The sequence below is a fragment of the Pseudopodoces humilis genome, chromosome 11 (assembly GCF_049639895.1).
Source record: "Pseudopodoces humilis isolate 2021_Gansu_Grassland_sample_001 chromosome 11, ASM4963989v1, whole genome shotgun sequence".
NCBI classification, from domain to species: Eukaryota; Metazoa; Chordata; class Aves; order Passeriformes; family Paridae; genus Pseudopodoces; species Pseudopodoces humilis.
This window is the reverse complement of record NC_142210.1, coordinates 25101601-25123142: the sequence shown is the minus strand read 5'-3', so window position 1 is coordinate 25123142 and position 21542 is coordinate 25101601. Positions and strand designations below refer to the sequence as shown.

Here is a 21542-nt window from a genome sequence, read left to right as displayed (position 1 = left end):
ACCAATTAGTACAGCTGAGTTCAGACCTATGTGTCTAATATGTCAGTCAGGCCCAGGTGACTTTTTTACCACAGGAAAACCTGGTAAACTTTTTTTCAGTAATTGTTTTTGCAGTTAAGAATTTCTAAGATGGAAGGAGCGGGGTAGGCTCTGTCCTCCATCACCGTCATGGTCTGTCTGTAACTAAAATTAATTAATTTAGAAATCATGGCTTAACTCAGTGCATTAACAACCCCTCCTGATGTACTGTGCTTTGAACCAGGCCCTTTCGGAGCAACAAATAGTCATATGGTCTAAGCAATGATAAGGGAGTACAAAAGCAGTTCTACAGCAGTTTATTAAAAGCAAAACAAACAAAGGTGATTTCAATACCAAAGCAGTTCCATTTTATTCAAACATCCCTATTGTCACAACAAGTTGGAGAGTAAAAAAATGAAGTGTTCCTGCCAGGTGCAACAGGACAGACGAATAAAAATGTAGATGTCAGACAGCTGAAATATATCTCATCCAAAATAGAGAAGTTTCATAGACAAAGGTTTAAGACAAGAGTTTCATTTTTTCTTTGTAGCATTTAAATCTACCACTGTGGATAATGGAGAGGCTATTTCACTCTTTTTCTGGGGGTGGGGGAGAAGCAGCAAAAATTTCCTTGCCATTTTCAGAGAATCCCAGCCTGCAAGTGAAAAACAAAGTGCTGATCTTTCTCATCATTGCTGTGAAAGCCACATATTAGTAAGAATCAGTCATTCAGTCATTAGTAAGAATCTGATCATTCAGTCTGTAAATTGAATGTTAGAGCAAAGGCTTTCAACAACCTCTGCTGACATAAGAGTAATGGACTTGGCATGAGTGATAATTTCCTAACCACTTCTTTTTCTTCTCAGTCCTAGTCTTAAAGGTCAGACAGAGCAGCCACCAACCTCTGCATACCAGAAGAAATTAGAGGATTAATCCAAACAAACAAATGTATTATCAGTACATATTCTCTGGAAAAAAATGCAGTAGTATAGAGAATGCATAAACCAAAAGGATAGGTCCCCAACTGAGAGAAACTGCTGAAGCTACAGTGACAAGGAGATGCTGAAGAAATTAACCTCAGATGTTTTATTACCTGCACAAAAACAGAATAGGTCCCACAGAGCGTTCGTTTCAACTCAGCAGTAACTTTGAGAATACAGATGATCAACTGCAATCCACTGAGGGCTATCAAAATCGAGAGTAAAATGATGTTCCACTCCACTATGTTAGCAGGTTCTGTGCACTTGGACCAGGCAGGGTAATCTGTGAGGTACCTATTAGAGAAACACCAGACTGAAGTAAGAAGAATGTTTCTGACTACTGATTTGATGAACAATTCCTCCCAGAAGAGTTACACCAATGTTTCTTACCCCCCAGCAGTGTCTTTGAAAATATAATTCCATCCACTTGATGAATTGCAGAAAGGGCCTTGAATCAAATGCAGGGTAAAAATGATGCAACTGTATCCCGAGAAAGCTATTCCAAGCAGGGCTAGCACAATAGAAATAAAACTCTAAAGTAAAGAGAGAGAGAGAAATATTACCTTGTGGGGATAGTGTCAACAGCAAATATGATCATTCAGTCTGTCTAGCTACTTCCTTGGGGCTGAATTTCACATTTGATTTACGCAGTCTTCAAAATTCAGAAAGAAAAATAGTAGGTAAAGAATAGTAAGAATACACATACAAAATAAAGATTAAGACAGAGTTTAAGGCAGCTCTACAATTATAATTTATATATTATTTGGGTAGGGCTTTTAAATTCGCATTTTTGTAAAGTTGTTTCAGAAAATACCAGAGGAACACAAGCATGTATTAAATATGTCTGCATCCCAGGTAGCATGTATTGAGTCATTTCTGAAAAGAAAAACACTTCCAAATAATACAAAGGTGAAGCTGTTTAGCTGGTGTGCTTCATTCTACGTTCTTATTTTATTTTGCAAGGATTTGGGGGAAGTGTGTGTCTAATTTTCTTTCATCATGCTTATGCTTCAGAAGAAAGAAGCTACACTTTCTGTGACCTTGCAACCCAATTTAGAATCCTCTGTGAAAGGAAGTGAAAACAGAGCAGTGGAGAGGGCAGCAGGATGTGCTGGAAACAGGAGCAGGAAGGCATTCAAAACAAATGCTAAGGAGATGCACAGAAATAAAATACAGACTCACCCTGTAGGTTTTGTTACAGCTCTCACTCTGGCAGCACTGATGGAACACACTACACTCCAGTATTATTAGAATTACTGCCAAAATAAGGATCTGTAAGAGGACATTGTAAGGTCAGTGAGATGACTGCAGATACTAAGTCAAAGTCTCCTTCACCCTTAGAAGGCAGGGACTGCATCTCTTCTGCTGTCTTGCTATTTTAAAGCTGATCCATAGGACAGCACAATTATTCAAGGCACACATGGGACTGGGGTGGTTTTAGTAGGCTGCTGCTGTACTCGTGTCTTATACTTGAAAGACAAGAGTACAGCATCTCCCACCACAGTGAAGTGCTACGAGCGTAGGCACAGCGACACCAGTGAAGCTGAAACAAATAAACCCAGTTCACAAGCAAAAGAATCAATACCAGTGAAAAGGAGAATATTTTACTGATACAAACACATCAGTTCAACACCTTCTTGCTGACACAGGTATACAAATCAGGGTGTTGCCTTCCTTACCAACACACTTAGGCTAGAAAATGTCAGTAATGCAAACTTTTGATTAAATTCATTTAGACTTTCATTTGTTTGTCAAGTATCTAAGTAATATTTTCAAATTATTGGATTATTTAAGCCTGACCCTAGAATAATTTTGATAAATAGGATCTGGGCTCCAGAATCACAAACTGCCATTCAGAGAGGCATAGGTTTGAAAAGAGATGTATGAGAAGAGAGTATTCCTGAATCACAACACTGTCTTGTCACATGCTGCTGGTTTGTAACAGAATGATACATGCATTTTTAATAAATTGGTAATAGCCTTAAGGCTAAAATGCTTCAAAATATCAGTATCACTGGTATTGCAGTTAACTTTTTCATACATTTGCCATTGTTTTTCTGTTTGAATCTTCTCTCTGGTAGATTTTTGTCTTCTGCTAGAACAGAGTTTTTCTTCTGCTTTAAAACAAATACACGATTTCTAAAGAATGTCTAATGTTTTAATAACAGTTCATCACCTTCATAAAAAAACCTCCCTTATGCAGATAAACCCTTTTTAAGCACTGATTGAGTGCAATGAACTTTGATCACATAACCCCTTTCTGTTCCTGAGGCTACAGCTCTTTATCAACATGGTGAATTGCATGAGCAGTTAGCAACTCTGTGGTAGTTCATTACTGCAGATGAGCATATTGCAAACGTAACAGGGAAAGTCCTACTATGCTCATCACAGTGAGACACTTCTCTGTATTTAGGCTGACAACAGTACTACCTGATGCATTGTGAACTCTATCCAGTCCTCTAAATAGTGGACTGCATACCGCTCTTCAAAACATTGGAACCATTATGAGAAGCTCTTTTTTTTTTCATTTGGGTAAAAGAGCTCTAATTCAACCTTCAGGTTATTAAATCAACATAACGTTTGCTTCCATAATACAAGGAAAAATTACATATAAACAAAAAGACAGCAGAAAAAACACCCCAGCACACCCTGCAAAATCATTTGCACTTAACATACATAACATGTCATTCAGTATACTAACTCTTTTTTCTGTTCTTTTCTGCCTGCAGTGGTTTTTGTTGAAGCATTACAATATGCTTTTTTTTTTAAAAGCAATTACAGAAGAGTTCCTGAAGAGTAATCCAATATTATTTGCAGTAGAATGCAATTCATCAAAAATCCATAGACTGAGCACTTACCATCACACCTGAGAAACAGATCCCTTCAAAATACCACTCATGGTTGGGGAGCTGGTAACTGGCAGCATGCAGAGCTTTCCCATTGGGAAAGTACAGGAGGATGTTCACAACAATACTCCAAAGCGCAAGAGGTACCAGCAGGCAACTCAAACAGTTTCCATATGTCTCCAAAGCCATCTCTCAAGAACTCTGGAAGTTTTTTTCTTCTAAGCTAACAAAAGTTTACAAGTCTTTCAATACAAGAAGTGTTTTGACCTCCTCAGCTTGATTCAGTCATTTCATATTCACAGGAACCAGTGACTGGGGTGTGATTCCAGGGACTGAAGTGCATAACAGTTAGCAGAACAACAGATGAGTATCACTGTGTAAACTCACTGTCCTGTGTTAAGCATGTCTTTAAGCAGCCATTTCCCTTCCAAAAGATCCTCCTTTGTGATCTTCCAAATGAAATATGTCTAGGAGTCAGACTCAGGAAGGAACTTCAAAGCTCTCATTTCCTAGTGACTGCTCAAAAACGTCCTCCTTCCCATGACAGGAACTGCAACACAGTTTGCAGAAGAAAGGTTTTTCAGCCTTACTGCACTGTGGGAAAGGGGGCTGTAAGAAGATAAATATACCCAGTCTCTGTACAGAAGGACACACTTTGCCTCATACTACAGAGATTTATTAAGACAACCTTAAGGGGCTACCAATGTGTTACTGACTTGCAACAGCAGGCTGACTCTGGGCAATCTTGCAGAGTACAGAAGCCCAAATAGCCCTGGTCAGAAACTGCAAGACAGACTTCTTTTCACACTTTTAATCAATTACTCTTTCCCACAGCATTATGTGGCTTTGCAAATGAAATACTGCCATTTCTCCAATTGTTTCATTCTGTGCTTACAGCTGAGCTTGCACAGCTACAGACCTGACCTATGTACATGTGACTTCTTGTGCAGGACAAAAGGTCTGGCTGTGGTTCTGAAATGCCTGCTCTTTGCACTGTGCAAAGTCAAAGTCAGACAGCTTTCCCATTGTTGAATGTCATCATTCCCCAAACCCTGAGCATCTAAACACTATCCCAGTAACACAGAGCCAGGGCAGATTGAACACTTGCAGCACAACCCAAGCCTTCAGTCAATCCATCTGTGAGTCATCAGAAAAGAACTCAAGAATGACCTTAAGCTTTATTCACTAGGAAAGCTGGGTCAGAGGAAAAAAAAAAAAAAAAAGGAAAAAAAAATGAGTCTATCAAAAGCAGGAAGGCTGATTTTAAAAGCAATGACATCACAAAATATTTTCCTTGTGTTTCCTCATGAGCTGTTTCAGGCCCTTCACACATGAGGCTTCTCTCATCCTCTCATAAAAGCTGTTCAGATTGCATGTTGTAACTAATTCCATACTATCACTTAACATGAGATCACACAAGGAAATGGGCATGGTGTTACAAAATTACACCATTTTTCTACCTGTGCTCTGCTGTGACTCTCCTCTTTTTCTAGGAGGTTTCATTTTGAAGTCCTCATTCTTCCCATATTTCCTGTTTTACACTCTCATCACTCTGGACCCTTTTTTTTCAGGTCTCCCTCTAATCAGAAGTAGTAGCAAGCCTATCTTTCCAGACTCATAGGCAGAGACAGAACTCATGTCATCTACACCGTGCCATAGAGAGTAAACAGCTGCATTAAAATCATGCACATCCAATCCCCATGACTGATTTTTTTAGTACAAAACTCAAAGATCATATAATTGGCCAAAATATTTTCTTAAAAGCAAAGGCCAAAATTAGTAGCAAGCATCTTATTTTATAATCAACTTTGATGCTATTTCCATTATAACCTGTTCTGATTAGAAGAAGCTAACTTGAGAAATTATGACTGAAGCAGCATTTGTTCTGCATTGCAGCAGTCTGCTTCATGACTTTGTTTTTAAACTGGGCTCTGCAAATACCAAATCTAAGTGTGGTTATTTTTTTGGCACACAATGCCACTACAACAGGAAACAACTATTTTATACTAAGAATTAAACAAACCTGTAAGCCAGTTTATCAAACATCTTGCCAAATGTTGCAAGCACTACTTTTCCATTGCTGTCATTATTCATGAGCTGATTCCAAGCCTGTTACCGAAAAGTCATGTTTACTCTGTGTGAGTGACTTCTCTGCCAGCTGAAATGAATAAAACTTAAACCAATCACTTCTTCACAATGTAACAGATAAATCTCTCAAAACACTGTCTTATGCACCAGGCAACAAAATAATCCAGCTGGGGATTTTTTACATGACAATACAAATAGTGCGCAGTAATGCTGTGCATTAGGGCTACAAGGATCTATTGGTGCTACATACATTTGTGCTGAAGTTTCAAGTCTAAACCCTAGCCTAATCATTCTGTGTATTGGAATTCATAAAATTGTTCCAGTTCTTTAATTGTGTGTACCAGAAAAACAAGTAATTTTATGCAAGAATAAAGGCAAAAATCTTTAAGTTGCATGGTAGTTATACATTATTCTATTGAGGACTCCCTTCTCCACTTTCTCTCCTGCACCCCATTTAACCTTACAGATATTTTTTTCAAACAGTGGATCTTCACACACAAAGGCACTGGACCACACAGCTGCAAGGAATTTTGTGTGTATACATATGTGCATGCACATATTCTCCTTCCTCCCTTCCATAGCAGGGCAGGACAAGGATAGACACTACCAAGAAATGGCATTAAAATCCTTCAATTACTTCTATGTATTTAGGTGTGAATAAATACTCTTGTGAAATTCAGATATCCTGAGATTCTAGACAAACTCTCATCTGAGAATTCTTTTGCTGATGTAGATATACGTGGACAATTTTGTTTTCACAGTTAACTTTTTTTTTCAGGCATGTATTTGTACAGGGCAGACTTAACTGTGCAGACAGTCTGAGATACACCTGAAATTTCTGGCTATCTTTAAAGACTACACTCCTAGTTACAAATAGCCTAAGGATGTACTGACACCCATGGGAGCTTCTTTTTCTCCCATGAATAGAAACCAACTTGCTTGTTTTCAAGGACAATATGAACAGCTAAATTCCAAAACTGAGCCTCCTTCCTTTGAAATAAAGAGCATGTCCCATTTTGCTTTTCACTTGAAAAATGCCATTGCCAGCAGCAATGTTGCCAAGCTGGCTTTGCCAGCAATGCTGTTGGCAGCACATTATTCAGATGTACTTGTGATGAAACTTTCAGTCTAATGGACAACAAGCTACACTTCAGAGATTCTTACCCAGGACCTTACAGTAATGCCTTCAGGCTGATAACTGGTGAAGTCAGATATTTCAGATTAATCTGTTGTTGCTGACCTGAATTTGGACTGTAATCCTTGAACACTGGGAGGCCTGAGGGTCTGCTGAGTGAGGTAAAAAACAGGAGTCATGCCCACATCTTGTTTTATCTCAGGCCTATAATGGAGCAATCAGGGGATGATCCCTCTTGGGAGGGCAGGAGGGGCTCAGCTGTGCAGGGACCCCCTCAGCTCCCTGGTTGGGAACTGCCAGCCCTGAGCCAGGACTAAGGCTCCACATGTGCTGTTGTATCTGTCCCAAAGCTATTGTTGAACCCTTATTGATGAACTAACACCCGTTTCAGTTAAATGAGCCCAACCAAGAGAGGAAGCAGTTCCCACTCTGGCAGAGCCTGCTGGAAAGGAAAAACAGGTTATAACCTGATTGCATTAAATCCACATTCTTATGACACCACTGCCTTTTACTCCAAGACCAGGCAAGCAGTGGTTCAGCATGGGCAGGGAAGGAGTCACTGACACCTCCTGGGTATTTTTAATACAAATCTTTATTTGTGAAATACAGGGGAAGTTCAGAAAAATCCTGAAAAGCCCTTAATCATCCACATTTTACTATTGCTTTAATTTTGGTCCAGCTGACCAAAACCTTTTATCCAGGCCAGGCTAGATTTGGTTTGTGTTCATTTCAAGATCGGAATGAAAGAGCAACTTTATTGGGAAAGCAGGACAAAGTACAGAGCTGTTATGTCAGTAGAAAGAGAAAAATAAATAACGCCATTTTAGTTACATGTGTTAAAGCAGTTGCCTGTACCAAGATGAAATGAACCAAAGACACTCAGGATACATTTTGCCTTCCGGTTCAGGCAGGTTAGTAGAAAACCTGCATATGACTCCAGCAACAAAGGCCCCAAGTCAGTTAAGTTCATGCCAACATCTCAGTTTGACAACAATGTGAATTTCAGTATGCACAGAATGTTAAAAAAAAAATCCACAGTATATTCATTACAGCACACACATGCATCGATGTCAATGCATTGTCAGGTTCTAGCAAACGTATGCCTGTGGGGGGGACAAAAAGGAAGAAACGTATTAATGGAAAGAATGCTACTATTGTATCCAACTAAAATGCAAAAATTAAGCTGATCACATTTAGAAAACTACAGCATAGCTCTTCTATACTGTAGTTAGAGCAAGGAAGACAGGAAGAAGAAAAGAGTAATAGCTTTGAAAGAGCCCCAACACTCAACTATGTCAATGAAAAATGTGAAACACATGCTTACCTATAGTGTGTGATATAAATTATATGTGGTTCATACTTGAAGCCATGGTGCTATCCAGCTATACGACACTAGCACTCTGAGAGTGATTTTGGAATATGCCCAAACTATTTGACAAAGCTTTAAAGAAAATTGGAGAAAATTTCTTTTCTTCACAAAAAAACAAAAACAAAACAAAAACAAAAAAACAAACAAAAAAATCCACCTTCAAAACCCTTCCAGATCTGTTTGAAGATTTTGTTAGCTAGGTGCAATTTAATTCTCTTATTTCCACTAAGCAAGGCCAGGATGCTGCAGTTTTCATTATATGCAGCATATTGTCAGTAGCTTGTGAGCTGCTGTGGACAAAACACAAGGCTAACACAAAACACTTAGAACAAGCACCACACTATTCAACAGTGGTTTAGGCAAAGACCACAACCGCCAGGAGATCTGTATCTCAGTTATATCAGCTATACAGTGCTGATGATCATGTGTCACTGGACAGATAAAAGCCCTCCAGCTCCTAGTTCTCATGCAGATTAATGTCACGGTGACAGTTAAGGGAGCAGCTGAAAACATGTGATCAAACACTACATGAAAATTTCAATCACAACAGGGCTATAGAAACAGCTGTAGAGGGAACTGTTGCTTAAGAATACTTATAAAGTAACTGCTGAGTAAAACTCCACAGTAGTATAAGTAACAATTTTCATGTTCATCTGAGAAGCATGGGTACATCTGCAAATTACTTACCTCCTCATGACTGCAGCACAACCCACACAGTCCTCCAAGAATGCCATTGATTATCTGTATGAAGCACAGAATGAATTCTATTCCTCCCAAAACAAGGAGGATGGAAAAGAGGGTGACGTTCCACTGCACAATGTTTTGAGGTTCCTGACATTCAGACCACTTGTTATACTCAAACAAGTACCTGTGCACAGCAATTAAAAGTATATTAACGTTGTGTTAGAGTTGAATATTTACCATATACTAGAACCAAATTATATCTAGTCTGTAACTGCACTGAGGATATTAAGACTCTATAGAGTCCTAATAGGCTAGGTTCCCTTAGGAATCTATTCCTAAGGGGATAGAAAAAGCAATTGTTTACTCCATGCAAGGTTTATTTGGTTTAGGGACATGTTGAAATATCAACCACATGTTTTTGCTAAGTCTTAATTTCTTTTTAAAAAATAATCTAAACTATAAAGACAGAATTTCCTGCTGCTGATTAAACTGAGGCACAAACTCAAAAAAGCTGAAAGAGCAAAGGTTTTTCTCAAAATAACCACAGAGCTTTGCAGGACTGGGCCTTTTTTCTAAAGACAGCAGTCACTGATCTGAGGCAAATGGGTTGCTTTCTCTCCTATGTTGCTGTCTTTGGGCCCTCACATGCTTACTTGGATAAGCCAAACACAGAACAAATTTGGTGAGGTACTCCAGTATTTCAGCTGTTACTGCTCACTCACGACTTAAGAACATCAGCACTTGCCTTCAGCAAGGACTCAACCTAGTTCTTCTACACTCAGTCATGGTCAGGGGAATGAAGAAGGAGGAATGATTCCTCTTGGGAGAGATACAAGTGAAATATAAAATTCAAACTCTACTGCAAAGAGCTTTATGTGGCTTCTTAGTACTCCAACTGCCTCTAGTCTGGCATCAGCCATAAGCTGTTGCTAGATACAGCCCTGAGGCTGCTAACCATACAGACACTTTAAAAGCACGCCATGATATCCACATCAGAATTTATGTGCATTAATGGGGAATAGCAGACTGAGGCTTTTTTTTGCAGGAGAACCTTAATTAGGGATAATTAGGGAGGAGCTTCTTGCCCTCTCTGCCTTGCAGTGTACAAAAATTCTTGTAAACCTTCTCAAGTTTCATTTATGAGATTCTATGCCATTGTCACTAATGTGTGCGTTGTGCCACTTTATGCTGGTGCAAAGCAGCTTCAGAAGCAAGCCTAACAAAACAGACTGTTACACAAATGATGAGACAAATATCTTAACAACCTAGTTATTCCTAGTTTGTAAATTCTTCAAAGTCCTAAAACTTTGTACTTTGTTTGAGATGTTCATGGACATGAACCATATATACGATGGATTCAGAAATATATATATTTCTATGCATTTGGGTTTACGCTGTAGCAGCGAGGGTAACTGATGCCATTTGTTAAGTTCTTACTAAGTGGGAAGGATAAAGCTATGAATAGATCTTGGTATATGGTTACTGGACATTGCTGAAAGCCCATGTGTACATTGGGAAGAGATAACATCCTCATGAACAGATAACTTACCCTCCAGAGGAGTCAGTGAAAGGGTAGATCCAGTTTCTCTCTAGGTGGGTAAAACAATACGGTCCTTGAGACAAGCCCAGTGCTGAAATGATTATACAGTATCCAGAGCCAAGGATCCCAACAAAGGCTGCCAGAACTGAGGACAGTATCTGCACAGCAGACATAAACGTGAACTTTCAGCACAGTCATCACCTTGTCTTTGGGATTTCCTGGGACTGGGATGTACAGGCTCACTTACCGCACAGCTCTTCCCACCTCCCTCATGGCCAAAGCATTCACAGCAGTCATCATTGTGAAGCCCAATGAACACTGCTGCTGGAATGAGTACCTGGGTATGGAGCAAATAAACCACACTGTTCCTTTTGGTTGCACAGAGAGGGCAGATAAAATACAGTCTTTAAATTGCATTCATTTATGTTGCTTCTTGGCAGTCAGACTGTACAGGCAATTCAGCTTTACTCTTATTTAACACAGTAGGAATCTAGCTATCATCTCACTGACATCGCCAGCCCTAGGACAGGTATATTTCTATTGCCACTTTGTGGCAATATTGCACTTAAGCACAAAGAGAGACTGTTGGGGTATTGCTACATTTAAAGTATTTCAGCTTTAAAAGTTTCTGTTCACATTACAGGCTGTAATTGTAAACAAAATTCTTGAGGGGGAGGGGAAAACATCAACTTTATTCCAATGAGGACTACAAATAAAGATTTTTGAAAAACAGCTACTGCCAATATACTTGCTACTTAAGAGCAATCATCATTGCCTGTGTGACAAACCAGTGTGACTAGAGTAGAAAGTCTACTGAAATTTTGCACAATTCAAACAAACATTTCATTACAGACATCTATTTTTTTCCAAGATTTCACAACCAGTTTCCAGTAACAGAAATGCAAATAACAAAGCAGAAGCTATCCATGAGAAACAAAGCATCCATACTCCAGGGTTTTTAGCATAAAATCAAGAATGAACAGAGCTGATTAAAAGAGGATCCTCCCACCAGCAAGACTAGCACTTAATGGTGTCCACTTATAAAGACTCTACACCCAAGAGTACTCTGAAAAACCATAAAGAAGGGTAGAGAGTTATTTGCAAATGCCCCAGATTTACTTAACATGAAACTAGAATAAGAATTATCCCGTTGAACAGACGTATGCTTGTCAGCCCTTACTCAAACCTGTTGCTGAGCCCCAGTGCTTCAAGTCCAGAAGAGGTTGCACAAGTGTGCTGCAGGAGAAGTCCCATTGATTTCACTTGTGTTACTCTGTGTGTAAAGACCAGTCTTTGCAAAGCCCACTCCAGGTCCCATTGGGACTGTAACACAGCTGTAAGCACCTCTCACAACACAAAGCACCTTAGCATGCAATTGTTTTCAACCTGTCATTTGCAGACACCTTGAGATCATAGAATCACAGAGTGGTAAGAATCAGAAGGGATCTGTAACCTATTTCTAAGAGAATTTCTAAAAGCAGATGAAAAAGGAAGCCTGGAATTAGGGGTCTTAAATATGCTCCAGTGTGGTCCACAAAACTGAAAAGGTAGAAAATAAGAGCTTCAAATTAATGACATCCTATAATGAACACACTCAGTCCTTGCATTCTGTTATTCAAAAGCAAAGGTTTGACAACTACCACTCAGTTCCTCTGAATAAACAGCTAAGGCAGAGAAATACCTCTCAGCATGTCATATAATAGAAATTAAAGAATTGTATCTAAATGCTCATTTAGGCATTAGGGGCATTTAAAAGGAGAGTGGTTCAATAATATAACAAAAATTTAAGATTTAACCCTTTATGCAAACTCTGACCTGCTGAGAGGCTTGGTTTCACTTTTGCATTTGGATTCTGTGCCTTAGACCCCATGATTTTTTCAGCTTTAAAGTGAGATAATGTTGTAGTTAAGATAATCAATAGTAAGCAATAATAGCTATGGGATAATATAACTCTTTTTTATACAACTCCAGAGACACCTGTTGACAAGATATTTGATGAATAAATTCAGGTAACCAGTAGAGAAAGAGCAGTACCAAGTACCTCCAAAACAAACTTGAAAGAATACACTAGGTTATTACTTACCAGAAAGCCTCCACCTAGAATGCCATGAAGGCACTCCACGTATTTGCTGAGGTGATGCTCTGAAGCATATCTTGTTTCGCCATTGGGAAAATAAAGTAAAGTGTTGGCCACAATGCAGAGGAGGGCAAGGATGAGCAACTTATAACCAACACATCTAACACACCTTCCAAAACACATGTTCTCAGCTTTAAAAATCCTCCTTCACCTTGTCCGATTCAACCTATCTTACACCTGTCTACACCTAAAAGAAGATCAGTGTTTATTCTCACCTCCTTAAATAGCAGGGGTTACCTAATCACCTGGATGACGTTTTCAACCCTTCATAACCATCATTCCCAATTGCAGAGTGAGAGAGCAGGGATGGCAGAATGCCGCCGCCCTTTTTAAATGCAATAATTGTAGATGAACCAAATGCAATGAAGGAAATATTGAATACTAGGTGATTTCACACTAACATATGATGCTTGGAATAATCACTGGTGAACATGATTAGATGTGAACAGGCTTAAACCACAACACAAGTCCTGTTAGGAACTGAAGGAAAAATGTTTTGTTTTCTTTGTTAGAAGCAGCTTTGAATTTTAGGTTTATAGACTGATTCAGAACAACCTGAAGCCAGGGAAAGACTTGGCTGACTTAACAGCACTGAGTCAGTTTTGAGTATAAACACAATAAGTTCTACAGCAATGGCAAGTATGTAGAGCAACCTCTCACTTTGCTGTCCTGTTGATGGAACAACAGAAAACCTCACCGGGAAGTTGGAAAACAAATAAAATTAGCAGGTAGGCTTCTTAGGAGTGTCCTTGTCCTTTTCATTATAAGATGAACTGAATTTAGATTAACAATCAATGTAAATGGTTTGGTAACAGCTAAACCAAGCAAACACTCCTGAAAAGTACTGCTTTAAAAAAAGCTCGATTATAAAAGAGATTCCTTGCACTAAAGTATCATGTGTAGAAACACATAAAAAAGAAAAATGCCAAGAAAGAAGCAGATTGTATCCAAGGTTTCTAAATGGTGTTTCATGTACCAGTAACATTAATTTCCATAGTAAATGGAGACACAGAGGGAGTGTAAAAATTAAGATCTAACCTTTTCTCATGCAAATTTTTCTAAAATAGCCCAGAGCCTTTTTCTTCACACACAGCTCAACACAGAGGTGTGAGCTGCCATGCCCACTGCCATCACATGACAGGAGGTAACTAAAATGCACAGGTCCAGACTAGATCCAGGTGCTGCTGCTGCCATCATCACAGCACAATGTAATTGTCATTGCAAAACCAGAAACTAGACAAATGGACTTTGGGAATGTACAGCATATAAGAAGACTGTAATGAAACTTTTTTAAAAAAATTTCAGATTTCTTTTTTTGAAGGTGGGGTGGGACGTGTTTAAAAGCTAAGTAACAGTAGACACAAGCCCAAGTCAAGACCATGGTATTCTTGCAAGAGATGTGAGCAACACTTATGCTGAGAAATAGTGTGCAAAAATAAAAGATGGGTGGTGAAGCAGAGGAAGAGAGCAGGCTGGTGCAGCTGTGGCTTTGTGATGTAATTTCTCCGGGTATTGTAGCTGCTGACCTTGGAGACTTCCTTCATTATGAGAAATATCCTCCAATTGTACAAACAGAGGCTGGCCATTATTGTGTGCTTCACCTCTAATGACTATAACAACCCTAAACATTATCCTGCAAGTTTCCTCTGTAGAACAAGATGGACACTCAACTGAAAACTTCCTTTATTTTGTTGGGCTAAAAAACCCAAACCACTCCTTCTCCAAAATCCACCACCCAATACCTTTCCCCCCACCTCAACAACCACACCAGCATATAGCCTGTGGGACACAGATTTAAAACCCTAGCCTTAACCATATATTTAGATTTAAAGCCCTAGCCTTAACCATATATTTGAAAACTGTTCCATTTACAACTTAAATAATGGTTTACTAAATACTTAATTGAAAAAAAAAAAACATAATCAAGAACTCCCTATATTTAAAATCAATTCTATATTTAAAATGTCTTCCAATGACCTTGAAAACAGTGTGAAAAAAGAAAGAAACAAAACATTGTATTTGATGCAAATACATTTTTTTTACATTAAAAGACCTGGTCAGGTGTGAATCAAGGGGGCTTCACTAATGCTACTGCCATCTGGAAACCCTAGAGTACAGCTTCTACCAGAATGTCTCAATATAACCTTCCTTTGCAGAATTTCTGGTGGTCCCACCCACCACCAAAAAATGGTTAATGGAGGAAAGTGCCTCCCACAAAAGCACTGGCAGGATGTGTACACCGTACAGCATCTGCAGGTGAGACACAGCATAGGAAACAATGGCATGGGCTTCACTGATTCATTTGCAACACAACGTATGTATTTACACAGGTTATTAAGTCCCAGTTGTTTTTTCTTGTAAGCTGTTCTCATTTGGTCTTTTACTATTGAATAGGTTGATGCTTATGGAGGCCGATGCTAGCCCTGACAATTGTTGGGAACACAGTGGGAATGTGTCATCACCTACTGGCTAAACCAAGGGCAGGCTCTTGGCGAGCTGTGCAGAGCTCCTGGGACCTTAGGACAACTTCCTTTGATCCATCCACACTGCCATCTATTTCTCAATGTCCAAATGATGCATTACCCATGTTTTCCAGTAACCATCCACAAAAACACTGTGAGGCAGCTGAAACTGTTCTCATCATTTCTCAAGTGTACATTGGTTGACAAACTCGACCTGGACAGTCACAAGAGGAAACTGCTCATCATGAAGTCCTTGGTGCCTATGGTTTCCTGGCCACAGACAGAAGAAAGTCTCCAGACTACTTTTATTAATTACATCACAACTCCACAGATGAGCAAATGAGCTACTTATGAGCACAAGCAACTACCTGTTGTCATGAAAGCAATTTCTCCTAACACAGCTGTAACACACATGCATGTGCTTGTTTGTTATCTCTGCCACCCCTTTGAGACAGAAAACTGATCTGAACCATAGAAGTCAGCTTGGAGTAAGCGCTCACACTTCTATGTAACAACACACACTGACACATATAGAGAACATTTCATTTATTAGTAATAATGCTGATCTAAGAAGGAGTCAGCAACAATGCAACAAAAGTAGTTTTGCCATTTAACCAACCAGTTCAGAGACTGAAAAGCTTACAATCAAGGCAGAGCTACCACTAAATGAGTGTATAGAAATTCCTTTCTTTAAAGAAGAACCCATAAACCTTACCTAAGAACAACTATTACTGGTCCTGGACTTGCAATACCACAATCAAATAAACCACTTCAAACACTGTTTTCGGGTGACATACAAAAACAATGCTGTAGCCTGCATTCATTAATTCTTCCAACAATGTTATTATAATAAAAGTAGGACATAGGACAAACAAATTCTATTTCTGAAACAGCCTATGGGTGAAACCTTGCCCCTGCAAAATGGCCAGCAAAAGTTCATTTCCTTTGGATTGTACTATCCACACACCCAGGTTTGCATTTTAGATTTCTAGTCTGTCCCTAAAAGTGTGACATTCTTGCAAAAGTGAAACAAGAGTGAGGCATTATCATCACTGTACTGTGAGCATCCTCTCTTCTACACTGTGTGTGTGTAATGGCTGTATGGATCAGAAAACTGGCATCATCTTAGCATACAACGTCTGCATAGCACAGCACAAGGAACAGATGGCCTCCCGGCTCACGGTGTGTCACTGATGTCTCCCCTCCCCTCCCCTGCAGCAACCACAAAAACCAGACGTTGAAAACATGGAACAAAAATTAGTGTTATGGCTTTGGTCTTGTGGTGCAAAAGTCAGTCAGTAATTAACTTTGTGTTTCTCATAAAGGGATCCTGTTGGTACTGAACTTCTAATCCAGAAAAAAAAAAAAAAGAAAAAAGAAAAAAAAGAGACTAGCTCTATCATACCATGTATTTTAGATCTGTAAGCTCAAAGAAAAAAAAAAAAGAAAGAAAACTGAAAAGCACCAAATTCTTTGCCTGTTTGCCTCCTTAGCATATGCTTCAAACATTACTCATGCTGTCTTGCCTCTGAAATTAGCCATTAGTAAGTTCATGTCAATTAAATATTTTAAATTATACTTGCTGAACAATCTCACAGCTGCTGTTTGGCTGGGAACAGTCTACATATTGATTCCATAGCAGTAGGATGGGAAATGAGTGTTTAAATTTAACACATCTTTCACATTGGCATGATTGATATTGCAGCATGCTGTCTTTACTTGTATGTATTTCAGCATCAGTAGCAGTTGAATCAGATATCACAATCAGAAAAGCAAATCAGACGTTACCACAAGATTCTTGAAAGATGATTTTCTAAACTGTAATCACACCCTTCCACCAATCTTTGTTATCATCATTTAAATTTGAATCCTGAAATCCTTTTTATCAATACACACTCAGTGCGAAGAATCTTTGCTACAAGATGTTCCTTAAAATGGCTGTCAATGATAATGCCAATTATTTCTCAGTGATGTTCCTCCAAGGGGTACATCAAGACCTGAAAAATGCTACACAAAGGTAGCACACATTTTAGTAGGACATAATCTTTAGGAAAACCTCCAAAATACTTTTTTAAAAAATATTTTAAAAAGCAATTTGAAAAAACCAATTAAAAACCATGATTAAAGAATAAATTAGTCTACAGAGGATCTTTTTCCATCTAAGCAACATTTAATGGAGAAAAGCAGAAGAAAATAACATTCAGTGCTGATGTGGTACAAGATACAGAGCTCTACTGAAGCTTCTTTTCACCAGGTTTTCAAACTCACAGATATGGTACCATTCTAATGAGCTGCAATTGACTTGGAGGATGGGGAACTACTGATTTCCTGAACTTGGTCTTGTCTATTCCTTTGTATTATAATTACAACTAAAAGTAGCTGTGCCATTTGTGTACCAAAACATGGAATTTAGTGCTGCAGAAATACAGATGGGTTCACTGCAGAACAGCATTCTGTCACACAGCTATCTCCTTGGACTCCCAGGGGTCAAATCCTGCCCATGGGACCTTCTGCCAGTGCTCAGAAGATGGAGTACCCGAAGAATTCCACCAACTCCCTCTAGTGATAATCAGGCTGCAAACAAACAGGTTCTGCTGGGCCCATTCATGGTCCTCTGTCTCCAGTGACCTCTAGCTTTCAAATCTTCCACAGTAGCTCCTGAAATACCACCTTGAGGTGAGAGGCATCTGCCTTTGGTAGAAAACAACAATGCTCAGTAACAGCTCCTGGTGGCACAGGAGATCACAAGGAGCTCTTACAGGAAGAGGAAATGAACTGAGGCACCATGCCCACCGTGTCAAACCTTGAGGCTTTGACAGGATAGGTGGGATTTGGTTCAGGTGTTAGTTCCAGAAGAGAGCTCTTCCAAGAAAAGACTTATAAATGGTAAGTAGAAAAAGAATATAAACCAACCTTCTTCTTTTAAAGAAAACTAGTCTTGCTCTCTGCTCTCCTTAAGCACGAAGGAAACAAAACAAACTGTAAGTTTCCTCTAAAAGTGAGGAGTAAAAACCCTCAAAGAAATCAAAATACCACAGTCCTTCCCCAGCATCTGCACTGAATCAGATGGAACTTCCCTTCAAAAAGGCAGGCACCGTCTTTGAGGAAACTGCAACCATGTCAACAATAGTACTTGTCTTTTAGGCAAAACATCCTGGGCTTTTACATGTTACACTCTATTGACTCCCAGGATTTTGATAAATTACACTCTAAGATGGAGATATAGGGCTTACTAAAAGAGCACTACTTAGAAACATACAAAGAGCTCAAGGAAAATTAGGATGTGTCCTGTGAAAGCATTGTAATTACAAAGCCATTAGAGTATTCTTCATATGCAGACTTTTAAAGTTAGTTGCTGATTAATCCAGACTATGATTAATGTGCAATGACTAAAAAGATTATCACAACAGAAATTAGTTTCCAGTCAATTTTCATTACAATGTATTATTATTATTTTAATTCTTAAACTCTTCTTATCTCAACCCACCAGTTTTCTCACTATTAACCCTCCAACTGCTTCCCCATCCCATCAAGGGCAGAGTCAGCAAGCAGCTCTGTGGGGCTGAGCTGGGTTAAGCCATGACAAGCGTCTAAACGGTACGTTGCTAAGAATCATTAATAACAAGGTTCTATTAAAGTTTATTGCTAGTAACTCAGTCCTGATAACAGTAGGTATGAATGAATGAACAAATGTTGTCAAGACAGAGTCTGGACTTTGTTTTTCATTATTTAAGATTATAAAACAATAATATGAAAAACATAAGACATTTCTACTTTTCTGTCAAAATAAAGTGAAGATCTAAAATTTACAAACTCATCTTGCAAAGAACTCGGAGATCATCCTTAACATTGTAAATTATACTTACAAAGAGCAAAACCAAAAGTAAACACCATTGGTTAGAGGGTACAGAGTTGTCAGGGCTATATAACTTTGCACTGCAAATGGAGTCACTGCAAAATAAGTCACTTATCTTAATGATAAGGGGTCCCAGTACCTTAGAAGTCATGACAGACATTCCTATCTTTCCTTGCCTTAAAGAAAAAAGACAGCTACGGCCACAGCACTGCAAGAGTACCTTTACCAACACTGCATTTCCACAGTTCTGTGTGGAACTATGGCACAAGGCTGAACTTAGTCTGTGAACTATAGAAAAAAGGCTGACCTGCTGAGGCTAGTGAAGGTGTCTAACACCCTCACCTCCTGGACTTGGCTAACACACATGCAGCAGTCTGTCCTCTCCTGGAATCTCACATCTGCTCTGCAGAATGAGAAAACAGGCAGAAAGGCTGCAACTCCACTCCTGTTCTCCTTTTGCATTAAAAAGGCTTTATGTGAAACAAAAACTAGTTCCTTTAGTCAAGCAGAGCTTAACATGAACAGAAAATACGTATTTTTAAAATTTTGAAAATTAACTATCCTGTCCCATAAAAGTAGTATAGTTTGGACTCTCTGATCATCTTCTCAAATAGTCTTCAGAGACACTAGACCATGTTTTATTTTTAAGTACTTTCTCACTTGTGGTCTAAGTTCTCAGCTATCTGGAACCAGTCGTGTTCCAAAGCCCATGCAGTTGCATTTGAGTAGAGAGCAGGCCTCAGGCCATTACCTCAAGGATCCACCACAGTAAAGTAATTAATCTCAGTTCTAATGGCAATACATTTTCAGAGCTAGATTTCCCACTGCTTGAAATGCAGAAAATAAAACTTAGCACCCATAAAAGTTCTGTCTCAGTTAAAAATGAACTACTATGTACCTATAAGACAAATCTCACCCCCATATTGTGAAGTGTGGGACTGTGTTAGGCTAGATGCCTCACACTAGTACAGCACTGGAGAAATTTAAGGAGAGCAATTCCAAATTGGTAGTATAAGCCATAAGGAAGTGACCTCAAGTTGTGTCAAGGAAGGTTTAGATGAGATACTTAGAAAAAGGTTTGTCCAGCCCTATGGTGGAGTCCCCATTGCCAGAGGGATTTAAAAGCTGTGTAGATGTGGCACTTGGGTACAAGGGTTACAGTGGCCTTGGCAGTGCTGGGGGAATCGTTTGACTCAATGGTCTCAGGGAGCTTTAATACTTATACTTCTATGATAATCTGAAGCAATTGAGACACACCAAGGTTTAGATAAAACTTGGAAATTATAGATGTTATCATATGAAAGACAAAATACTACATGGAACAGAGGTCCTCTAATAGCTATATGGAGCCAAAGTCCTCTAATAGCTATATAATGCCTATATCCATATTTCAACTTTATAACTAATAATTGGTTAGGTTCAAACACAATCCTGTCAATAAATTAAAGTAAACACATATATCTAAAGTACACAAACCCAGACTAACACAGCCTGGTACTTACACACATGGGAATTTCTACTTCTGCATAAGTAATCACTGTGCTCATTGATTTTCTTACGTTCCTTTAATAAAGCTGTCATTATGCAAAGCATTAAGATGGTTTTTAGCTACAAGATCTTACTAAGCATGGACCTTACTGAATTCAACCTGACTGCAAACCCCATCAGCCTCCAATATTTCATTTCTGCCTTTCAAACACACTAATGAAACAAAACCCTTAAATAGAAAGATTGCTGCTGACAGCCAGCTCGTTGGGAAGCAGAATCATGTTGTGGGGGTTTGGAGAGCTTCACTGTAGGGTGCTTCTTCCATGCTCTGCTCCACACACACTGGTGCAGTTCCTGCCATGCTGAGCTCTCAGCTAGGAACAGAAATTCTGGGCCTGGACATTTGCCGTGGAAAGCAGAAGAGCTCTCAGGAGAGCTGCAGTCCTCTTTGTTTGAATACAGTCTTCCTCTTTTCCCCTCCACCCAAGGAAAATGGCTGGGATGCTGCTGGTATTGCACATGTTGCCCCATGTGATGGAGACCAGTTCTGAACAAAACAGCTGCCACAGATACAGAGACTTCATAGCTGCATGTCTGCCATAGCATCCATTTGCTTCTCTGATCATGCTGACTGAGATCTAAGGTTTAAAACAGCTCTCTCTCATTTTTACCATTCTCTGACTGTCCAAGCAAAAATTTTAATGTTACTGTTAGGCAAGAGGAAAATATCATGCAATCATTACACAGTAATTTTTTTAATTGAACACTTTCCAACTTTTTCTTAAAATTAGGTTAATACATCAGTGCACCTCTTCCCTTTCTTTACTTTTAAGCTGATTTAAAACCCACAGATAACTTGTTTCTAATAGGTCTTTACTGCTTTACTACTTTAACAATTGTTATTTTCTTTTTTCTAACTACTTGTAATTTTTTAAGTAG

The 21542-nt window shown here is 39.0% G+C and overlaps 2 protein-coding genes across 4 annotated transcripts in view; both read right to left on the bottom strand.

Moving 5' to 3' along the window:
* Nucleotides 1–363: 363 nt before the first annotated feature.
* TM4SF18 (transmembrane 4 L six family member 18) lies at nucleotides 364–6206 on the bottom strand. The gene is made up of 5 exons (XM_005525160.3): nucleotides 3857–6206; nucleotides 2181–2270; nucleotides 1389–1531; nucleotides 1112–1292; nucleotides 364–673 (listed from the first exon to the last, which is right to left on the bottom strand). Exons 1-5 carry the CDS (start codon nucleotides 4031–4033, stop codon nucleotides 659–661), a joined length of 606 nt encoding a protein of 201 aa, XP_005525217.1. The 5' UTR covers nucleotides 4034–6206; the 3' UTR covers nucleotides 364–658.
* A 1435-nt stretch (nucleotides 6207–7641) lies between these two features.
* The window catches only part of TM4SF1 (transmembrane 4 L six family member 1), a 32935-nt gene continuing 19034 nt past the window's right edge, over nucleotides 7642–21542 (bottom strand). For 2 of the 3 annotated variants that reach the window (XM_088061010.1, XM_088061009.1), the window contains exons 2-5: nucleotides 10908–10997; nucleotides 10670–10818; nucleotides 9124–9304; nucleotides 7642–8170 (exon numbers count right to left, since the gene is read on the bottom strand). In XM_088061010.1, coding sequence (XP_087917136.1) covers nucleotides 8156–8170; nucleotides 9124–9304; nucleotides 10670–10818; nucleotides 10908–10997 — 435 coding nt within the window. In that variant the 3' untranslated portion in view covers nucleotides 7642–8155. Of the gene's footprint in view, nucleotides 8171–9123; nucleotides 9305–10669; nucleotides 10819–10907; nucleotides 10998–12743; nucleotides 12921–21542 lie in introns of those variants that run through there. The other variant, XM_005525220.3, reaches the window with a different exon arrangement.